This window comes from Theropithecus gelada, chromosome 16, assembly GCF_003255815.1.
Source record: "Theropithecus gelada isolate Dixy chromosome 16, Tgel_1.0, whole genome shotgun sequence".
In the NCBI taxonomy this organism is placed as follows: Eukaryota; Metazoa; Chordata; class Mammalia; order Primates; family Cercopithecidae; genus Theropithecus; species Theropithecus gelada.
Window position 1 is genome coordinate 46,060,889 of NC_037684.1, and position 23,043 is coordinate 46,083,931.

At 49.3% G+C, this 23,043-nt stretch overlaps 1 protein-coding gene across 4 annotated transcripts in view; it reads right to left on the reverse strand.

Moving 5' to 3' along the window:
- Positions 1 to 268: 268 nt before the first annotated feature.
- The window catches only part of SLC39A11 (solute carrier family 39 member 11), a 459,264-nt gene continuing 436,489 nt past the window's right edge, over positions 269 to 23,043 (reverse strand). For all 4 annotated transcript variants that reach the window (XM_025362604.1, XM_025362601.1, XM_025362605.1 and 1 more), the window contains exons 8-10: positions 3,482 to 3,580; positions 3,110 to 3,268; positions 269 to 1,964 (exon numbers count right to left, since the gene is read on the reverse strand). In XM_025362604.1, coding sequence (XP_025218389.1) covers positions 1,886 to 1,964; positions 3,110 to 3,268; positions 3,482 to 3,580 — 337 coding nt within the window. In that variant the 3' untranslated portion in view covers positions 269 to 1,885. The remainder of the gene's footprint in view (positions 1,965 to 3,109; positions 3,269 to 3,481; positions 3,581 to 23,043) is intronic.

Consider the following 23,043-nt stretch of genomic DNA (forward strand, 5'->3'; position numbering starts at 1 on the left):
TGGATCCAACCGCTTTTCAAGCCTGATTCTCCGAACAGCCTGTGAGTTCCCTAATAGCCTTCCATTCATTCCCTTTTCTGTTTAAGTAAGCTGCTGTTGGATGCTGTTGTTGCAACCAGTAATCTGACTAGCCTCTTCCCATCTGAGCTCTTTCCTTCGCCTCTCCTAGTGTTGGGTCAGGGAGGTGTTAGTTCCAACTTTAGTTAGCTCTTTTATGATCATCCTTGCCAAGAAGCAGCTTTAAGAAGTACTGAATGCAACACGGGTCATCCACAACATCCCCTTTATTGATATTAATCACAGTTATGAGGTCTTGTCCATCAGTAAGCACAATTTGCATTATGTAGAACTACATACAAAGACATAAAAATAAAACATACATACACCAACCACCACACCAGTTAATCTCAACCAATCAAACCTCTGAATGTGTCTTCAATTTTGATCATCAGTGCTTTGGAAGAACATACATAGACCCAGCCCAAGGTTGGCCTTTGGGGTCTGAGAGCATTCACAGAGCAGGAGATTCAGCCTTGGAAGCAACTGAATGTGTAAACTCTGAGAGCAGACACTGACAATGCAATGCCTGCATACCTGGCTCCTGGGCTGCCTGCCTTCTCAGCAGAGCCCACTCAAAGTCTCACGTGTTCCTCTAACCAATGAGGACGGCAGGCCTTATCTGTGTTTGAAGTGGACAGGTCAGTGTTACCCCTGTTGGAGAAACTATGTAAGAAGGAGTAGGCTGGCTTTTGGTCTAGTTTGACTCATTCTTTATAGGGACATTTCAGAATGATGAGTTGGCTAAAATTTACTTTAGAGGGGAAATGTAAAATTACCTCTTCTTTTCCCATCCCCTTCTTCCTTTCCCATCCTGAGCCCTCTGGCAAGGCCTGTTGCAGCTCAAGAGGTTTTGGTCAGATTACAAGTTACCAAATGGTCAACAGGGAAGGACCCCACTGCAGATTCCAAAAGTCTCTCATTCACTTGAGTTAACTGAAATGGCTCCTTCTTTGAGTAATTGAAGAGTTTGAGTTCTAGCAGTTTGCTGGTGTCTCCAAGTCTCTTAGAAAAATGATGGCTATAAACTTATCAAAATAAATGCCTAAGAAATTTGGAAAGCACGACAAATGGCCTTGCTCCTGGAATCCATTGACGGCAGAGGCTTCCGATCAAACCCACACTCTGTCTGTCTTCTTTCCACAGGGCTCACTGTGAGTTCACAGTTGTCCTCATCCCCTTTCCTTCAAGAATGTCAATCTTTGCCAAAAAAAAAAAGCCAGACTAGCCAATTTCCTTCCCTTTGTCTGTGTCTCCCTCCCACGTAGTATCTCCTTGGGGGGAGGTAGAGGAAGGCATGCTCCTCTCTGGGCTGGCTCGGCCTTGGAAGGTAGCTTGCTATCTTTATGATGCTCCAGTTCCAGCATTCTAGATGGGTAAAGGCTCAGCAGTGATGAAGCAGGAGGGGCGGATGAGAGGTGTGCTGGCCACTGTGCCCTGAGTCACTAGGCCACCAAAATGCTTAGGAGATAGAAGGTAGCTCGCTTCTATAGGTGACCTTGAGGAGTTGGCAGGGAGATAGAAGTTCCCAAAGCAGAGATTTCCCTGATCTGGAGTTCCTTGATAATCCCACTGAAGAGAGAGTCCATTCAGTGGCCAAAACAAAGAATCTGTATTTCCATGCCACCTTAAAATTCCCCATTAAATCAAAAATCTCCCTCAAAGCAAAGTAAAAATGGTTCTATTATAATCAGAGTCAATCAGGATAATGAGATGAAGAAGACAGGAAAAAAAGTTTTAATGTGAAGAAAGAGGCTTGTGGTACCACAGAAGCCAACCACTGCTGTTTCCTCGTATGGCCTTTCCTGGGGTCTGAAGCGTCTCAGCCCTAGCCCAGGCCGACGTCCAGTGACATCATCACTACAAATCCCAGAATGGAGGCCCAGGATGCCAGTTTCCCATTACCACTGGAAGAGAAGGACAGGGAGAAAAGTCAGACCTTAATGCTCCCTGAGGCCACAGCTAGGCTGAAGGCATCCTCTGCAATGTCCAATTCAAGAGAAATCACACTACCATTAATAATGGTAACATTTACTGGGGCTTACTATGTGCCAGGCAAACTAATGAACTCATGGAACCCCAAACAGTAACCTCATGAGGTGTCATAATTATCCTCATTTTACTGGTGGGGAAACTGAGTCAAAGAGCAGTCACTTGCCCAAGGTCACCTATGATGGTTCTGTGGTCCATGTGTGAGGGATAGAGGGGTGATGAGTTCTTAAAGATATTATTTAATCTGGCCTTGTAAACTAGCCTCAAAATTATTCTTCTATAAAAAACAACATAGGCTGGCAGCAGTGGCTCAAGTCTGTAATCCCAGCACTTTGAGAGGTCGAGGCAGGCAGATCACCTGAGGTCAGGAGTTTGAGACCAGTCTGGCCAACATGGTGAAACCCTGTCTCTACCAAAAATACAAAAATTAGCTGGGTGTGGTGGTGGTTGCCTGTCGTCCCAGCTACTTGGGAGGCTGAGGCAGGAGAATCATTTGAACCTGGCAGGCAGAGGTTGCAGTGAGCCGAGATCACGCCACTGCACTCCAGCCTGGGTGACAGAGAAAGACTCTGCCTAAGAAAAAAAAAAAAAAAGAAAAAGAAAAGAAAGAAAAACAAAACAAAACAACAACAACAAAAAGAAACAAAGCAAACCCCTACTCCCACCTCCTGACACCTGGTCTATAGCTAGCCAGTGAAGACATGCATGTATCACCTTGAATGACATTTTAGAGCTCACCTCTCCCCTCATTCCAGCCCCAGAGAATCGAGAGAGAGGATGAGAGAGAATATACAAAAATCATAGTCTACTGAATCAAGAGACAGGGGGCAGGTGCATATGCCACTGCCTGGTGTCACCTCATTGCTTGACCCACCTGCCCTTTGCTTCTTTTCTTTTAGTTTCGGAGAGCACAGTTGAGGAGGGAGTGGGGACGACCTTGAGAAGGCAGAAAGGGGAGGGAATAAGGAAAGGAAAGGCAAATGAAGAAAGAGCATATTCCAAGGGTGGGGTCCCAGTCGGGACTGAGACAGGGACAGACAGGAAGGGAAAATTCTCCAACCTGATCTGGGCTTCGGGGATGATGTCGTCCATGACCACGTAGACCATGGCACCGGCAGCAAAGGCCAGAGCATAGGGCAGGATGGGCTCAGCCAGCACCACGGCAAAGGCACCAAAGACCCCGGCCAGGGGCTCCACCATGCCGCTCAGCTGCCCGTACCTAAGGAGAGAACAGAGACATTTACCACTGCAGGGGCAGGCAAGCAGATGCTCCACGTGCCCAGGCTGTTGGCGCAACCCTAGCACACGGATGCAGTCATTCTACGTCATATCTGAGCACGGCAGTGCAAAAGCACATCACTGTTTTGTTGAAAGAAGCCCACATGGAGATTGCTGAGGACCTGATATCAGACATGACCTTGCCCTCACTCACCAGAAAGCTCTCCAGGTGGAGAAGCCTGCCCCTCGCAAGGGAAGACTGACAGCCAGGCCCTCGGGGAAATTCTGGATCCCGATTCCAATGGCCAAATTCCTGAAAAACCAAGAAAGCACATGAAGGCTGTTGTCTGGAACATGTGCCCATACAATGGGAGTCCCTGGCCGAGGCCCAGACCTCCTTGGGTGCTAGGAAGCCAGCAGGAGACCTGTGACCTGCAGTAGGAGAGGAAGGAGAAAAGTCAGGACGTGTGTATAGGTAAAGAGCAGGGGCCACAGGAGGGAGTGACGTGAGCCCTCTACCCATCATGCTGTCCTGGATCCTGGGCAGGTTCTGTCCTTACAGTGCTTTGCTACGGCACAGAATACACTGGCTGGCTCTCGGGGTGCCCTGAGTTCTGCCACATGGCTGTATAACTTTGCACTTTTCATTTTACTTTCTACACCTCTGTTTCTTTTTTCTTTCTTTCTTTTTTTTTTTGAGATGGAGTCTCACTCTGGAGACTCCAGGCTGGAGTCCAGTGGCATGATCTTGGCTCACTGCAACCTCCACCTCCCGGGTTCAAGTGATTTCCAGCTAATTTTTGTATTTGTAGTACAGATGGGGTTTTACCATGCCGGCCGGGCTGGTCTTGAACTCCTGACCTCAAGTGATCTTCCTGCCTTGGTCTCCCAAAGTGCTGGAATTATGGGCGTGAGCCACGGCACCCAGCCTACACCTCTGTTTCTTATATTCAATTTGGGGACAACAATATCTACCATAAAGGATTGCTGAGTGACCCAATGACCCAATAATGCCTACCACATCCTAGCATAGAGAGGTGCTCAACACATTTTGGTTTCTGTTCCGTTACAGCATGGAAATGGGTATATCACATTTTATCCAGAAGCAACTTCAGAAATGAGACAAGGAAGTGCAGCTGCCGACGCTGATGGTGCCGCAGATCTGGCTCTGGGCTCAGCTTCTCCATGGGCTCTGCAGGTCTGGCACCATCGCTGCATTTCTCTGGGCCCCAGTGGTGCTCACAGTGATCTTCTCACCTCCTGCCTCTGCAGGACAGTGAGGAGCTGTACCGACAGATGTCTGTCTTTGAGAACCTGCTTTCTGCACAAACCAGGCATTGGAGTGTGAAAGGACGAAGAAGCAAAATGGGATGCGTACAAATGCAATCTGTGACCGCATGCCTGGCCTCAGGGGGCTTAGTATTTAGCCATGGAGACAGCACAGCCATGGACATGAAGAACCCTCATTGTGGATGCTGCAAACTACAGCAAATCAGCCAAAAATCAACTTGCACAGGAAGCAGAGGCATGATCGGAGGGAAATGGGGTCAGTCTGAGTGCCTTAGGAAGGCCCTTTTGCACATGAGACTCTACCCTGGTCGGACAGGTCCAAGGAGCAGCCCTGCCATGAAGGGCCATCTGATCCACAAAGATCTAAAGGGCATGAGAATGCCCTCGGCAAGCAATGCTGGTGTGTGGCCCGAGGGAGCTGTGGGTAGGTTAGACAGAGAAGGGAAACTCCACCATCACTGACTTTCAGGTCAACTGGCTCATGTCCATCCATCTTGCTGCCAACAGGAATCCACCCATTGCTGCAAGGGAGTGTTGTAGACTGGAAGCTGGGCCCCCTGCCTATGGCCTGCCCAGGCTCCCAGGACTGGGACACACTCGTGGCCCTGAAGATCCTGTTGGGCCTGATCCGGCTGTCGCCTGAGTTCTAGCCTCCAGCAAAGAACACCAAGGCGAATCCCCAGTTTAGCATCCGACCTCCATTTTGTTTCAGGGCTTGGCCTTCACCCCGTTTTTACCTTTATCCCCCCAACTCCTGCACATGTTTCATCAAGGTTCGTAGTTCCAGACACCTCAGGAAGAAGCAGCCCGCACCTCGAGTCTGCCAGTCAAGTAGACTCTTAGGAACTAAGAGCTGCCCTAACACAGTCTCACACCTGTCACCACTTAGCTCACATGTGGTTCATATAATTAATGCCCGTCCCATCACTTTTTGACCAGATTACAATGAGCCCCTCAGCATCTACCCATCAGCTTAAAATCTGCCCCCCGTGCGTAACAGCGTTGAGAGTCACTGGCCTAAGCCGACATCAGAGGAGGTGAGGATGAGGAAAGCAGTCCAGTCCACCTCCCTCCCAGGAACCCTGTCCCTACTATCCCAATTCCCAACACAGGCTGGGAGCTGAGGACACCTGTGGCCACTACTGAATACATCAGGAGCCTGTAGCCAGGGTGCTGACTGTATACAAGATCTGATTTAGACAGCTCTGGAGGAGATCCGGAGCAACAGAGGACAGGAGTAGCCAAACAGGTGGTATTCAGGGATATGGATATGTAACAGAAGTGATGGAGAATAGTGAGCACCCCGTGGCAGGGATGGTCCCCCTCGGGTGTGGTTGGGGGGAATGAGCCCTGAGCTGACATAGGAGCCGCGGGGCCTAGACTGGTTCGAGGGTGGAAAACTGTGAAGAGGGACAAATGCAGCCTCCCCAGGGGGCATCTGAAAAGTGATGGCATCTTAAAAATGATCAGTTCCTTAATTAAGGAAATATTACGGTCTCTTGGGGCTGTCAGAGCCCTTGAAACTGTCTCTCCAACCTGCAGTCAGGACTGTTCATGAAGTGGAGTGGATAGACAAGAAGACACCCAACCACACCAGCCCAGGACATGTCCACAAAAGCTGCGTCACTCAGCGTTTCCCACGAGCCTACCCAAATCCCTGTCTATGTCACCCAAGTCTGTGCTCTCCTTTGACTCCTTAGAGAAGGGCTCAGACATGCTCCAACTTCATCCCTTGATCTAGCGGGCAGCAAACTTTTTCTGTCATGTGCCAGATAGTAAATATTTTAGGTTTTGCATTCCACTGAGTCTCTGTTGCAACCACTCAACTCTGCCATTGCAGGTGCAAAAGCGGCTACGGACAATATATAAACCATTGAGTATGGCTGTGTTCCAATAAAACTTTATCTATACAAACAAGTGGGGGGCCAGATTTGGCCCATGGGCTGTAGTCTGCTGACCCCTGCCCTGATAGCTCAGTGGCTGCAGAAAGATCTGACAAGATGAAACCACAGACTCTGGGCACTGCAGACCCTATCTCTTCTTATGTTCTCATGGCCATGCATGTGGTAGTTGAAGTTTGGGCTTTGCCGTCTGACTTCTTCTGTCCAAATCCCGGGTCTGTGCTTTGTTAGCTGTGCTACTTTCCATTTCTCCAAATGCAGAATTTGAAGAACAATAATACCCATCCTCACTTCACAGCATTGCTGATATGATTACCTGGGATGGTCCCTCTCAAGCCCTTAGCACATGGGAGCTGGTATGCAGCAAGCACCTAATCAATGCCTGTCCTGGGGTGGGGGTGAGTGTTATCACTGAGGTTGCAGTGTGAAATGACAGAGACAGGGACTTAAGGCTTTTCCAAGAACTCATGGGTCCTCTTTCCAAGAGAGACTAAGATTTTCCACCCTGAAGCCAAAACTCATTCCTCTGAAAAGCTCTGCTTCAAAGAGACCTGGGCTTGGCTGTTTTGCTTATGGCTCATCTGGGCTTGAATTCCCACCGGCACTCATTCATTTGATCTTGTTGACACGTCTGTGAGATTTTTACATCACTTGTAAGATTTTGGCAGAACCACTGTGCAACCTGAAGGCATTTCAGATACTGTGTTCCTGTATACTGGTTGGTCTGTTTGGGTTGTACAGAAACTCCCAGGAGATGTGGACTCTTGCTTCTCCTGGGCTGGCATCCTTCCTCCTATCACCTCCAGACCCCCCTGAGCCCCAGTAGCTTCCTGGAGGCCTGGAAGCTGGACGCTTACCTGGACACAGTGCAGGGGAGAGCTGCTAGAAGGGAGTAGGGGGCATTCTGATGAGCCTGGGCTTGACTCTTCTGTTGTGTGCTTTTTTTTTTTTTTTTGAGATGGAGTCTCGCTCTGTCATCTAGGCTGGAGTGCACTGGCACGACTTCAGCTCATTGCAGCCTCTATCTCTGGGGTTCAAGCGATTCTCCTGCTTCAGTCTCCCAAGTGCTGGGATTATAGGCATGCACCACCACACCCCCCTAAATTTTTTTTGTATTTTTAGTAGAGACAGGGTGTCAGAATGTTGGCCAGGCTGGTTTCAAACTCCTGACCTCAGATGATCCACCTGCCTCAGCTTTGAAAAGTGCCGGGATTACAGGTATGAGCCACGGCACCCGTTTTTTTTTTTGTTTTGTTTTGTTTTGGTTTTTCTTTTTTCTTTTCTTTTCTTTTCTTTTTTTTTTTTTTTTGAGATGGAGTCTGGCTGTGTCGCCCAGGCTGGAGTACAGTGGCATGATCTCAGCTCACTGCAACCTCCGCCTCCTGGGTTCAAGTGATTCTCCTGCCTCAGCCTCCCGAGTAGCTGGGATTACAGGTGCCCACCACCACTCCCAGCTAATTTTTGTATTTTTAGTAGAGATGGGGTTTCACCATGTCAGCCAGGCTGCTCTCCAACTCCTGACCTCAGGTGATTTGCTCGACTCAGCCTCCCAAAGTGCAGGATTACAGGTGTGAGTCACCTCACCCCGCCTGCTGCACTTTTAAGTATGGAAAGCTCCATTGGATAATTGAGCCCTGGGGGTCACCTCTGCAGATTTTGTCCTGGGCAGCTGGGGGCAGTTTTACACTTCCCTGAGAAGTGCTTCTAGGAGGTGAGGCCCTGGGCAGGAAGTCAACTGTAGCTTACATATCCTCCACATAGTCTTGATCTGTCCTAGTTCAACGGGAGAGAAGAATTTGGAGAAATTAGACAGGATGAAAAAGGAAATCTAGCTAGAGATGTTTAGGAAAAAGGTGTTACTCTGGTCCCTTGTGTTTACAATGTGTGTGTGGGGGGAAGGGTGGGGCGTAGGGAGTGAGCGGGTGGCCCTGCTTGGCCACCTTGCTGTTCCTTATTTTCTCGGTCCCTAACATGTCTTCCTAGCTAGTCTATGGGGCAGGAAAAAAGGGTCAGGAGTTCTCTTCCTCACTGTGAAAGGTCCTAGGCTCCCCTCTTCTGCTGCTCTGCCAGGGAGGGTGATGGGTGCCACTTCTGGCATTGGGTACAGGATCAGAGTTAATGGCTTCACTTCTTCCCTCCGGGGCCCCGGGCCTAGGACTCGAAAGCTAGCTTTGGAAGACACTGTTGAGCCCTGCTTCAGTTACAGGATACTGACAAGCATGTTCTAACCAGCCCTGGGCAGAAATACGGCCTGTTCTCGCGGCTTCTGCTACCAGTTTCATGTGCAAGCTGACCCTGAGCTCCTATCCCAGGAGTCGGGGGCATGCAAATGTATTTCTGTTGACAAATTCTTGCCAATGTTTCATAAGCCCCTGCCCCGCCTTCCCAGACAGACCCTCGAAGGGGGGCCCCTTCCCTGCAACTTTGTACATATGTCCTTGCAGCCCTCAAAATGGTTGAGCGAATACAACCAGCTTCCTTGACCTTTTGCAAAGCCTCAAGTGCAAGGTTTCTTTCCAATGAGGAAGGCCAAGGCTTCTGTTTTCTTGGCCCTTGCTGGGCACTTGGTGACTGGCTGTCAGTCCACTGCCATTGCCTGCACCTCATATTCACAGGCAGGCACACGAATGTAGCCACAGAGTGGCCAGCCCAATGTCACTGGCAAGTCAGAGGTGGGGCTTCCCGTCCAAAGTCCTCACCGTGACACAGCGCTGACTACAGTCATCGCCCGGCGGGCTATGGAGAGCCTCCTCCACATCCTGTCTGGGAGCCACCGTCCTGATAAGCAGCACAGAAACCCCATTCTTCCATCCCTGGCAAACCTCGTTACCTCTGCCTTGCCCCAGCCCTGGCACGGGGCTGCCAGCCCAAATAGCTGCCACGCCCTCTGGATCCTGCCAAGCCTTTCTCAGCAGGGCATTGCGTTGCTGGGCAGTCACGGAGTCCCTCCTGACACTCCTGGGCTCCTTTGCTCCCCAGCAGGGACTGGCACCACAGCTTCTCTGGCTTTCCTACCTGTCATGCACAATACTGTTTAATTGGGCTCTCCTCCACACACACACGTATACGCACAGGCCCATCCATGTTCCCTCGCCCCGCTGCATGTTGGGCATCTGTCAGAGGCCCACTGGTGGGGGTGACCCAGTGGAGGGCACAGTCCCTTCCAGCCCTCTCCTCTTCTTCAATCACTTGCATCAGCTCCAGAATGGGATATGAATCCACAGCTCTCAGACCTGAAGACACATGTCAGTTACGGGGAAATGCCGATGCCTGGGACCCGCCCTGGAGATCTTGGTTTATTGCCATGGCGTTGGGCCCCGTGTGTGCAAATTTTAAGAGTGTGCAATGGTGTTGAGAGCCACTGGCCTAAGCAGGTGTCAGAGGAGATGAGAATGAGGATGGAGGCCAAGCCCACCTCCCTCCCAGGAGCCCCTTCCCTGCTATCCCAATTCCCAACACAGTCTGGGAGCCGAGGACACCTGTGGCCACTACTGAATGGATCAGGAGCCTGCAACCAGGGTGCCTACTATATACAAGATCTGATCTGGGGAGCTCTGGAGGAGATCTGGAGCAACCGAGGGCAGCAGTAGCAAAGCAGGTAGTATTTAGGGATATGGATGCGCAACAGAAGTGACGGAGAATAATGAGGACCCCGTGGCAGGGATGGTCTCTCGGTGGTAGGGGGTGAGACCTGAGCTGACTTAGGAGCCATAGGGCCTAGACTGGCTGGGGGGTGGGAAACTGTGAAGAGGAACAAGGGCAACCTCCTAGGGGGAGCTGGTGGTGTGGAGGTTGCCCCAGGTTCACCAGCTCCCCTCCTGCGGCCCTGCTGTGCATTCCTGCAAAGCCTCCAGTCTAACTAAACACTCTGCACTGACCATCCTGGGCAGGTGGGGTTGGCGGGCCATTCCCCCCTCCTTTAAGCTCTGGGAAGGGAAAGCAGGTTTCCTTTCCGGGATGGGCCATGAAAATTCAAAACAGCATTCAAAAGCAACGGGGAAAATACAAACCCATGCCCTTCTGAAGACAGTGAAGCTGCTGTCTTTTGGGTTCTGTTCCCCCCTAGCAGTAGCACAAAGACACCATTACTAGCCTGGGCCACGACACATTAATGGGAAGGAGAGGGAAGTGGAGATGAAGGGCTCTTTTAGAAAAAGAAGCCACAGGCTGTCCCCTGACAAGGTCCCTTGTACCTTCCGTGACAAGCCAAGTCCCATGGCAACCTGTCACCGGAGCCTGACTGACAGCAACAAGGCAGAGACCTCTCGAGAAGGGCCAGGAGAGGGCCATCTGTGTGGAGAGTGGGACAGGAGAGGAGAGAGGGAGCGTGGAAAGGGAAGGAGAGGGAGGAGGCGGGCAGGGAGGGTCGACAGGGCAGGGTGTCATTGGGGAGGAGGGGGGCGGATGACCTGGGGTTGGACTGTGCCAGCAAGGACAAGAGCAGCCCTGACAGGCCTCTCCCAGGGAGGAACCCAGGGTCTGTCTGCGGGGGCTGCCTCACGAGGCAGGGTTTGCCTCGGAGCGTCCAGACTTCTCTTTTCCTTAGGAATCAGAATTTGTTAGGAAGGGGCAGAACCAGAGAAGCACCAGGAAGGGGGGTCCCATCCAGCATTGGGGGAATCAGGGTTTATTTTAAAAGTTCATTTCCTATTATATTTTTATTTTTATTTAAACATTGAAGGCCAGGCTTGGTGGCTCACACCTGTAATCCCAGCACTTTGGGAGGCTGAGGCAGGAGGATTGCTTGAGGCCAAGAGTTTGACCAGCCTGGGCAATATAGCAAGACCCTGTCTGTATATAATAAATAAAAAGAAAAACGAAAAAAAAAAGAATAAAGAAGAACAACAAAGAACAGAATTATCAGGCGTATTTCAAAATCATTCCTGAAAAAAATAAATAAATAGGCCAGGCACGGTGGCTCACGCCTGTAATCCCAACACTTTGGGAGGCAGAGCCAGGCAGATCATGAGGTCAGGAGTTCGAGACCAGCCTGGTCAACACGGTGAAACTCTGTCTTTACTAAAGATACAAAAATTAGCCAGGCATGGTGGTGGGTGCCTGTAATCCTAGCTACTAGGGAGGCTGAGGCATGAGAATCACTTGAACCCAGGAGGCAGAGGTTGCAGTGAGCCGAGACTGTGCCACCGCACTCTAGCCTGGGCAATAGAGTGAGATTCCACCTCAAAACAAACAAACAAACAAACAAACAAAAAATAAATAAAAATAAACATCAAGGTGGAGCAGAGATGGAAGAGAGAATGACGACAAGGAAGACAACAGAAGATCACTTCTCTGACTTTGGGCAGGAGGGAGTAGCAATGCTTTACCTCATTAGAGTGTGCAGGCCAATATGTTAGGAGGTCAGAATTCCCTGAATACAGTGTCCCCTTTTGGGACAGGAACTAGTGTGCCCAACCATTCCGGTTCACCAGGGACTCCGGGGTTTCCCAGGATGCAGGACTTTCGGGGCTAAATGTGGGACAGTCCCTGGATAACTGATGTGAGTTGGTCACCCTCAGAAGTACTCACAAACAGGGTAGGTGGCAGGGGCAAGCTAGAGTAAGAATTTTAATTTTCCACAGGGGATATATACAGAATCTTAGAAGCTAAGCAGATGTTTGAAAAAGTAAAAAGCCCCACCTAGCACTTGCAGTGGTCTAATGCAAATTTTGACCACTTTTAGCTGGTTGGATCTACTTCCCTCTAGAGAGCCAGCTTCCCTGAAACCCTCACCGGCCCCACTGATGCTGGGTTGGTCCTTGTGGGTGCTGTCTCCAGCCCAGCCCTGAGTGACATCCAGGAGCTGGGCGGGCATGGCAGACGCAGAAGAGATGGCCTCCCTGCAGGGACAGCAGCAGACACTTTGCTTTCTTGGGTAGGGACATAAAGAAGCAATTCTGGCTGCTTAGGAAACCCCCAGAGGTGACCTGTGAGGAAGTGGGGAAGGCCCTGGGCCCGTGCACAAATAATGACTCCTAGAAGATGGAGGGGGCTGGGCCCACAAGGGGTGCCAAGGAGGTGCAGGCGGGGGAAAGGTGCCCATTCATGGGCTTGGCATCTCCATGGGCTGGATGCAGGGGCAGAGGTGGACAGCCTGAGGTACTTTTCCAGAGGTCTCTCTCATCCCTTGCTCTTCCAACCTGGTAGAGGCTGATGGCTGATGGCCAGGGTCCCACCAGGGTGCTAGGTAAGAAGGGCCTCCCTCCTCCCATCTTCAGAGACCACTAATCCCAGTGGGCAACAGGAAGAAAGGCATCCCCGGCGGGCAGTTGTTTCTGCTTTTTCTTAGAGGCCTGACCCTGATTCGCCCCAGGGGCTGCGTCTCATCTCCTGCATCCTCCTCCTACTCAGTGACCCCCTACCCATCACCCACGTTAAAAGTTAGGGCCCCTGGAGGTCAGCTCAATGCCTGGAATGTTAAGATTGTTAAGGTAGAAAAAGGAAATGCAGACAAGTTCAATGCCTTTGGAGGCCCTGTGATGTGTAGTGCCAGTCAAACGTACCAGTCAAACACATCTGGGTGGGACCCCAGGTGCACAGGTGGGACCCCGTGCAAGCTCCAGATCACTCAGCCTTTCCTTTAACTGAAAAATGGGCATAAAACTTCCCCCACTGACAGGGCTCTTGTGTGGATGGCAAATGATCACTGTGAAGTGCCAGGCTCATCTCGGAGACCAGAGTGATGCTCTTTAAATAGCAGCCACTGTTAAAACTGCCCGAGGCTGCTGAATGAGGCGGCGATGAGCTGGGCACTGAAGCCTCCTATTCCCCTCAGCCTGGTGACCTCCTAGCTTCACACCAATTTCTTCTACAATGGGTGCGCCTCGGCCTTCTCAATTATATGTCCTCCTGGGCAGAACCATGTCCTGCAGTGGCAACTTGGCCACCTGGGAGCCTCTTCTCAGGAGTCACTCCAGAATCAACCGCTAAGCCCTGGCCATTTGCAAAAGCTCATGCCACATATGAAGAAAGATGTTTGGAAGGGCCCCATCTTCAAGGAACTTACAATATGATGCAGGGCAAAAGATCTGCCTGCAAATGACTCCAATACAGCACGGGACTTGCTAAAGGCCATAAGAGTAGCACAGAGCATTAGTGGGGAGGATGACTTTGGCAGAGACAGATGATCCAGGAAACCTTGGTGAAGAAAGCAACATCCAAGATGGACTGTGAAGGATGCGGACAATTTTAACAGATAAAGATGGGGAAATGTATTTCATTCAGAAAGAAGGAACAGAGTAAGCAAAGATGTGAGATGATGTGGCGGGGTGAGCCAGGTCTTCCTTTCTCTCCCCTTCTCCAAGTCCAAGCCAACATACAAACAAAAATAAAACATGCATTCAAGCCAAGGCCTATCTCTCTTACACATGTGTCCTCTGTGACTCTTTTTTTTTTTCTTGGAGACAGAGACTTGCTCTCTTGCTCAGGTTGAAGTGCAGTGGCGCGATCTCGGCTCACTGCAACCTCTGCCTCCCGGGTTCAAGCGATTCTCCTGCCTCAGCCTCCCAAATAGCTGGGATTACAGGCACCTACCACCATGCCTGGCTAATTATTTTTGTATTTTTAGTAGAGACAGGGTTTCACCATGTTGGCCAGGCTGGTCTCGAACTCCTGACCTTAGGCAATCTGCCTTGCTCGGGCTCCCAAAGTGTTGGGATTACAGGCGTGAGTCACCGCGCCTGGCCCTCTGTGACTCTTTCTTAGCTGAACCTGCTGGATTTTTAGGGAAAATCTGAGTGTTAAACACCCCAGCCATTCCTCAGATGTTTCCCAAGGCCAGAGTGCGAAGTACCGTCCCAGGGGTCCCTATCCCATCTTTGGGAGGCAGATGCCTGGGCTGAGTGAGTTACTCAGGGGCCTTGAAATTCATTTATTAGCCATCTCCACTCAAACCTCTGACTTAAGAATGTCTCAGGCCTTGAGCTTGGGAAATGCTTCCAGCTCATGTCAGCAGCAGCACAGAGCATGTGTCAGGAGCTGTACACAGCACTGGAGACCCCACTGCAACCTCCTGTGGTTGAAACCAGCTCAAGTCTTTCATTACCACACCGATCCAAGGCAGCCCGAGGTCCTCTGGCTAGAATAAAAATGACGATAACCACTGCTGTTATTTATTGAGTATTACTATGTGCTGGGCGTGCTTGTAAGCATATTACATGTAACAACACGCCTTGTCCCCTCAACCACCTCATGAGCAGCTTTCACCATTATTCCCATTTTACAGATGGAGAAACTGATGCTCAAGGAGATAAATAACTGGCCCTGAAGGTTACGGAGCTGGGAGGTGACAGAGCAGGACCTCCTAACTGCTACTGTGTACACACACTGGGTTTTCTGGGCCTCATGCAGACCCATCAAACCACAGGGAGACAGGGGCAGACGCTGCCTGACACCCACTTGACTAGTGAGCTGAGGTTCTGGCCTGTTCTGGTCAACAGGGAGGGCAGGCCAGACTCAGGGGGTTTCGAGCCAGAGACCTCCAGGGTTTAATGGAGTGGAACGTGTCATCCACAGCAGGATTTCTCAACCTCACCACCACTGACATTTCACACCGTGAGTTCCTTGTGGTGGGGGCCTGGTTCTGTGCACTGTAGGATGCTTAGCCGCATCCTCGGCTCCTATCTACTAGATTCCAGCAGCAACCTCTCAGTTGTGACAACGAAAATGTCTCCAGACATGGCCAAATGTCTCCAGGGAGGGGGAGGGGACCACCCCTGGTTGAGACCCACTGACCTGGAGTAAACAGGTTAGATGAACTTGCTTCCTTAGCAAATAGGTGGACGACAAAAACGGCTCAGACTGAGTGTGGAGAGCACCTAATCTCATACATCTCATTTGAGAATTTCTAGCCTCAGTGGAGTGCAGGCTTCTAGGGAACTTAGCTATGGCACAACAGATTTGGGGCTCAGCAACCACCTTTGAGAGCCACCAGGCCTCAGCTCCCTTAGTCCAAAGCCAGTGGTCACTCTCGAAGCTCACTGTTGCACAATTCCGGGGGACTCTTCACCTTGTGTTCTCTGAGCATGGCGCCCCCTGGAGTTGTGCAGTGGGACGCTCCTGCTTGAGCGCAGATTGCTGCTCAGCCTGGGGTGTAGCTGTGGGGTTCGAGGTGCATGCCCTCAGGAGAGGTGGTGGAGAGAGTCATGGTTTCTCTGAGAATTGGCGTGCGATGGGACGACAACCTGCTCTCCTTGCTCTCCAGGCTATATTCCCTGGCCGGCTGATTATGAAAGGAGAATGGCATATCCCTGACAAGCCCTGCTTCACCCCGGCTTTCGGATCCTCCCATGTGCGATGAGCGTGTGTGTTCTTGCGTGGCAGGCTCTTACATACTGTTTTGATTGTTATCGTCTTGCTGTGAAAGGCCTGATTGTTCAGGCCTGGAGATGACATCACCGGCTTCCCACTTGGGCAGCCTGTCGAGGTGTTTGATGAGCCTGCAGGTGGGAAGGGGCTGGGTGCTCCCCGCAGGGCTGCCCGGCCCTACCTGCTCAGAGGAGCTGGCTTAGCACGCAAGGGATCTTCCCCCACCCTCTTGGTGCGGTTCTCGGAACCTTCTTGGTGCAGGCTGGCGAGATGAGATGGCCCATCCAGTCTGCCGCCTTCCTTCAAGGGGGTGAGGAAGCGCCCAAGGAAGTCAGCTGGAAGGCAGGGTGGTGGCTGAGGGTGATTCGGGCCACCACTGTGCACTTCTCCTTGCAGAAGTGTAGAGAAACCACCCAGATTTCTATGGGATCTCTGACTCCCAGAGGAATGCTCTGAAGACCTTCACCTGCTAAGTGTCCCAGCAAAGCAAACCAGTCCTATGCACTGGCCAAGTATGAGGCTGCCTCATACAGTGTGGTGAGCGCACATACCTGAGAGCAATGTGCCTCTGTAGCCATCAAAAGACACACCCTAAACTGGGCACAGTGGTTCGCACCTGTAATCCCAGCAACTCAGGAGATGGGTGGGAGGACTGCCTGAGTCCAGGAGGTTGACGCTGTAGTACTATGAGGGAGCCGCGGCACTCCAGCCTGGGCTGGCCAACAGAGGGAGGCCTTTTTTAAGAAAGAAAAGAAAGGAAAGAAAGGGAGAAAGAAAAGAGGAAAGAAAAAAAGAAAGAAAGAAAGAGAGAGAGAGAGGGAGGGAAGGAGGGAGGGAGGGAGTGGGGGAGGGAAAAGAAAAGAAAAGAAAAGGAAAAGAAAGGAAGGAAAGGAAAAGAAAGAAAAGGAAGGAAGGAGGGAAGAAAGAGAGAAAGAAAGAAAGAAAGAGAAAGAAAGAAAAAGAAAGAGAGAAAGAAAGAAAGAGAAAGAAAGAAAAAGAAAGAGAGAGAGAGGGAGGGAGGGAGGGAAAAGAAAAGAAAAAGGAAAGAAAGGAAGGAAAAGAAAAGGAAGGAAGGAGGGAAGAAAGAAGAAAGAGAAAGAACGAAAGAGAAAGAGAAAGAAAAAAGAAAGAAAGGGAAAGAAAGAAAGGAAGAAAGAAAGGGAAAGAAAGAAAGAAAGAAAGAAAGAAAGAAAGAAAGAAAGAAAAAGAAAGGGAAAGAAAGAAAAAGGAAGGAAGGAAGGAAGAAAGACACACACATCCTAGGAGTGCTGTTATTCAAGGCAGTGCTATCAATAATAGTCATAAACTGAAACCATGCAAGTGTCCCTCTACAACAGAATGAGTAAAATAAACTCATTTTATTCATCGTGTTCTATTCACACAACGGAATACTGTGTCCCAATGAGAATGAAAGGTTTATACCTCTGTGCAGGTCTGGAGCCATGTCACAGACAAAATTTTAAGTGAAAAAAACTAGACACAAAATAGTAAGTGTTGTTCAGTCCTATTTACACAAAGTCCCCAAACAGACACAACCAAACTATGCCTTCTTAGCTACTAATTTCATGACCACTAGCCCATTAGCAGTTTTGTTTGTTAATTCTCCTTAACGTATTTGAAATTTTAAAAACAACACGTTTCAGCAGAAACCGACAACTCTCCAAAGGTAGGATTTCAGTTCCTAGGGAGGAGTCATACTTTTGGGAAAAGAATATCTTCCCATTACCTTTTTAAAAAGATAGTTTACTGCAGGTGAATCTATGTGCAGGAAAGAGCAGATATGCATGCGTTCTACATGATAAAGTTTCAGAAACTAAACAAACCCATGAAACCCACATCCCGATCAAGAAACAACCTCACCAGCACCCTGAGACCCCCTCAACCCTGGGCTCCTGCCCCTCACGGGCCTCTCCTGAAGGAGAATCACTATCCTCACTTCTAATAGCAGAGCCTAGGTGTGTGTGATTTTGAACTTCATATAGATAGTTGAGGCAGCAGTGCAAGACCCCAGAAGAGGATTGCCTGGGGGTCTGAATGATGAGGGCCTCAGTCTCATTTCCTGCGGGCCTGGCATGTGGACAGTTTCCTTAGATCATGGGTTTGGACTTCTGTATGGGGTATTTCCTCAGGATACGAAAGTCTGTCCTGTGAAGCATCTCTCACTCCAGTTTCTTATTCAGTGCTTCAGCCTCTCCATCTGCAGCAAACACGTTAGGGGAGGAGGTGCAACCAAAACATTTAGTTCTCCAGCTCTCAAAATACTGTTGCAAATCACTAACCATGTGTCCACAATTTTAGTGCTTTCTTCTAAGGAGATTTAAGTGCCTTTATAAACAGTTATTATTTCTTTGACAGAGGAGGTCCATTTTCCATTTTGTAGTTCCTTTCTTTCTTCTCTTTCTCTTTTCCTTTTGATAGCATTTATTGTCTCCTAACCTACTATATATAAGGTATTAATTTTTAATGTTTAATGTTTATTATCTGTTCTTTCTCCCATACCTGACCTCACACTCAAAGAAGCTAGGATTCTCTGTTCACCAATCTAACCCAAGCACATAGACAAATGCCAGGTGCATACAGCAACAAGACAGACATGTGTGCAGATGCACATCTAAGAGTTCTAGCAGGTCTGATGTCTGCTCCCAGCTGCGTGTAATCAATCAGCAGGGAGCATGTCACAATTCTCTGGGCCTCGGTGTCTTCAGCTGTAAAATAAGGAGGTTAAATTGGGCGACCCGTAAGTTCTTTTCCAGATCCTACGCTTTGTGAGTCCTAAACAACGAGGGCATTGTGGGTTCTCTAGATTCCAGGGGTTGGGTTGCTGAGACAGGCCTCCGCCTTTGCCAAAGCTCATTTTCCTGTCCATTTTCCGTGCACATCTGGAAAGCCAAAAAGCAAAACCATCGCATTGTGCACATCTGGACAGCATAAACCGATCCCTCCAAGAGGAAACTCCAAAACGGCTGCTCAGCAAAACGGCAGTGGAGGCCAAATGAGAAAGGTTGAAAGGCTCCTTTCTTTTCCATCCGCAAAACAATCTTCTGGGCACAATCTTAGGAGCTGAATGCTTTGCTGCTGAATAACATACGCTCTCAATAGCCTTCGACTGCAGTCTCTGTCACTTTGCTCTCTCTGCCTGGCTCCTGGCCAATGCAAAACATACAGAAGGGGACTTTCTCCCCCACTACCCCCTTGTTTAGACGGATCTATACCTTCACTGATCCTTGGGGCATGTGGCCCGAGTTCAAAGCTGCACACCAATACCACCTGCTCCTCCTCCTCTTCCTTAAGGGAAAGTGATTGAACTGCATGCCTAATGCAAACTAAAGGGGGAGCTTTCAGGGCTCGTGAGAAATCCTTGGCTATTTGCATGCGGTTCGAACGTGCTCCCTTCCCTCCGCGGCTGAGAAGAGAAAGCCGCCTGGCAGTATGTAGTCTCGTTGTTTGACAACCAGCTTGGGCTTCCAAAACAAACAGGAATGATTATTCCTATTCCTTTGCAACTGATATGAGTTTCAGGGGCATTGAATTTAAGCAGTGCAGGGAGGGGGAGAGGCATGTCCTGAAATGTGGGATGCTTTCCATTTGCACCTTCAGAGCTGATAATGTCCAGGGCTCGCTGGGGAGGACACTTTGGAGCACAGGACAGTTTGAGCGGCAATAGGGAGCCTTTGAGTCAATGTCTTGTGAATAGCAGGGGATGCTTGCAAGGGGAGAATAAAGGTGAATGGAGACCTTGGGGTTAGGGTCATTCTCTAGACCTCCCTGAAGGGTGTAGGTGAAGAGACGGGAGCAAGATGCAGGAAGTTAACAGCCCTGAAGTCTATCCCTGGACCCTCACCCTCAAACAGCGGCATCTCCGTATGACTCAGGACGCTCTATGAGGTGAGACCCCTGCTTTTACCCTGAAGCCTAACCATATGGAAAGCACATGGCCTGCTGACTCTGGGTGCAGGGGGGCCTTGAGAAAACCAGGCGAGAAGCTGGCAAGAAAACGAACAAAAGAGAAATCTTTTCCTTCCTCGTGCTGTGTATTTTTGGACTTGCTTTCTAGCTAGCCAGGGACTCAGCGCTTTGCCATTGGGAAACAACTGTGTTTTCTTGGCTTCCCAGTATGGATGGCTGAGGGTGAGTGCAGGGTGCATGGCCAGAACGCCAGTGCCAGTCAGGTGGGTGGGGCATCATTGGCTGGGAGGCTCAGCGCCTGCTGCTTTGCATATGCTACCAATGCTGTGAAGATGGTGGGCAAAGCAAGGGCCTTCACCAGAACCACTTCTTCCAGGAATGCCTGGTGCAGACTGCAGAGGCGCCAGGCCAACAGCAACCATGGCAGGAACACCAGCACTGCTTACTAAGCCCTTGCCCTGCACCAGGCCAAATGCTAAGCACTATTCATGCATCTTCTCATTTTTCTCTGGCATTTGCTCTATGCAGAAAATATGACCAACCCATTTTAGAGATGAAGCAACTGAGGCTTACAGAAGTTAAGTACTCTCTTCCAAGTTCACCAGCCTGTAAGCAGCCCAGCTGAAATTTCAGTTCAGGTCTGCTGACTCCAGAACTCAAGGGCTTCCCCTGTGTGGCCATGCTGCCTCCCACACTTCTGCAGAAACAGGGCAGAGTGAGGGTGGATCTTGCTGTAATCTTGGTTTAGGGTAGCCTGCGATTGTTAACAATACTTCATATCATGAAATCATGTATTGCCAACTTTCCACTGTGGGGCGGAATCTGACACAGACAATGTGAAAGATTTCTATAAATATTAATGCTGCTTGCTATACATGTTATTATTATTGATTTGGGGGAATGTGAAACACTTCTATAAGAAAGAGTTGGAGTTATTCAAGAAGGGAAACTTGGCCGGGCACAGTGGCTCACACCTGTAATCCAGCACTTTGGGAGGCTGAGGTGGGCGGATCACTTGAAGTCAGGAAAGACTTCAAGATCAGCCTGGCTAACATAGTAAAACACTGTCTCTACTAAAAATACAAAAACTAGCCAGGCATGGTGGCATGGGCCTGTAATCCCACCTACTTGGGAGGCTGAGGCAGGAGAATTGCTTGAACCTGGGAGGAGGAGGCTGCAGTGAGCCGAGATCGCGCCATTGCAATCCAGCCTGGGCAATGAAGCAAGACTCTGTCTTAAAAAAAAAAAAAAAAGATAAATTTGTATAGACAAGTGTCACTTCCTCCTCACCCCTTGTTCCCCACCCCTACTCCCTCCTTTCCTCCATTGCCACATACACTCTGTAGGTAATCTGTCTTCTTAGGTCCTGTTTTATCCTTCCAAGTATCTTTGGCACAAGTAAGTGGATATGTGTGTATTTTCTTATATCTCCTTCTTTTTTACATCAGTGACAGTATACTATAGATACTCGTTTGTATTTTGCTTTTTTCATTTAATAGTATATCCTGAAAATCCCTCTAAATGAGTTCACAGAGATCTTCCCACTCTTGTTGATGGCTATATACAAATCCACGGTGTGGCTATCCCATAGCTAACTCCTCCACTCTCCCACTTATGAGCATTTAGGTTGCCTCCCATATTTTGCACTTACAATGTTGTAATGAATAACCTTGTGTGTCTAGGTAGCTTCATATTCTTGGAGGTGTATCTTTAGGGTAGATTCTTAGGAGTGGGTTTGCTGGATCAAAAGGGAAATGCATATGTACTTTTATTAGATATTGCCAAATTTCTCTCCAGAAGGGTTGTACCAATTTGCATGCCCACCAGCAAGGTACCAGAGAGCCATTTCTCCATAGCCTCATCACAGAGTATACTGTCATATTTTTACATTTTCCCCACTGATAAGTCAAAAATGGTATCCCAGAGTTGTTATAATTAGCGTTTTGCAATGGGGAGGTGAGTTTCAATGTTTTTCTCATCTGCTTGAGGACTATTTTTAAAACCTGTTTTGGTGCATTGTCTGGTCACATCTTTCCCCCAATTTTTCTATCAAAATGTCCTTACTCTTAAAAGATGCAGCTGAAATATACACAGATGGGAAGGATCCTGAAGTGTCAAATCGTTCATTGGAAAAAAAGTGTGTGTGCGTGTGTGTGTGTGTGTGAGAGAGAGATAGAGAGAGAGAGAGTTTATCCATCTATCTGAGAGAACAACTGCCCCCGACTTCCATACGCAAAAAGAGCTAGTTGTCAACAGGCTACTATGTTCCCTTCCATAGTGCTATAGTCTAATGTGTGTGTGCCCCCAAATTTCATATTGTGAAACCTAATCACGATTGTGATGGTATTAGGAGCTGGGGCCTTTGGGAGGTCACTAGATCATGAGAGCTCCACCTTCATGGATGAGATCAGTGCCTGTATAAAAGAAACCCCAGTGAGCCAGCTAGTTCTTCCCACTATGTGAGGACACAGTAGGGAAAACCATTTACGAACCAGCAAGTGGGTCCTCACGGGCACTGAATCTGCTGAGACCTTGTTCTTGGACTTCCCAGCCTCCAGAACTGTCAGAAATAAATTTCTGTTGTGTGTAAGCTACCCAGTTTATGGTATTTTGTTTTGGCAGCCCAAATGGACTAAGACATGTAGCAACAGTCAACATAATCTCCCAACCTCCCCTTCCTTTGCCTTCGTGGCTTCCCTATGACAAGACACTCTTGAAAGACCTTAGCTGCCAACAGCCCTAGGAGTCCCAGCAAACCGGCTGAGAACTTGGGTCTCTAGTCGTTGCTCTGTGAGTGCTGTCAGGGTGTGATGGCCAGCGTCAGATGTCCCAATTGTGTGTGTGTGTGTGTGTGTGTGTGAGATGGTGTTTCATTCTTGTTGCCCAGGCAGGAGTGCTATAGTGCAATCTTGGCTCACTGCAACCTCTGCCTCCTGGGTTCAAGTGATTCTCCTGCGCCAGCCTCCCAAGTAGCTAGGATTACAAGCATGTGCCACCATGCCCGGCTAATTTTGTATTTTTAGTAGAGATGGGGTTTCACCATGTTGGTCAGGCTGGTCTCAAACTCCTGAGCTCAGGTGATCCGCCTGCCTCAGCCTCCCAAAGTGCTTGGATTACAGGTGTGAGCCACCACACCTGGCACAGATGTCCCAATTTACTTGAGGATCCTGCCCAGCCAAAGTCCTAAAGGAGGGTTACCAGCCCTTGTCACTCTCCTTCAACTCACAGTGTTTCACACACACACACAATCACTTTCTTTTTTTCAAATTTGTTTTCAAACAAAATGGCAATATTGCTATAAAGAAACACCTGCCTTATTTGCCTGAAAGAGGAAATAATTATAAAAGCAAACATGTCGAAAGCAAAATAGAAA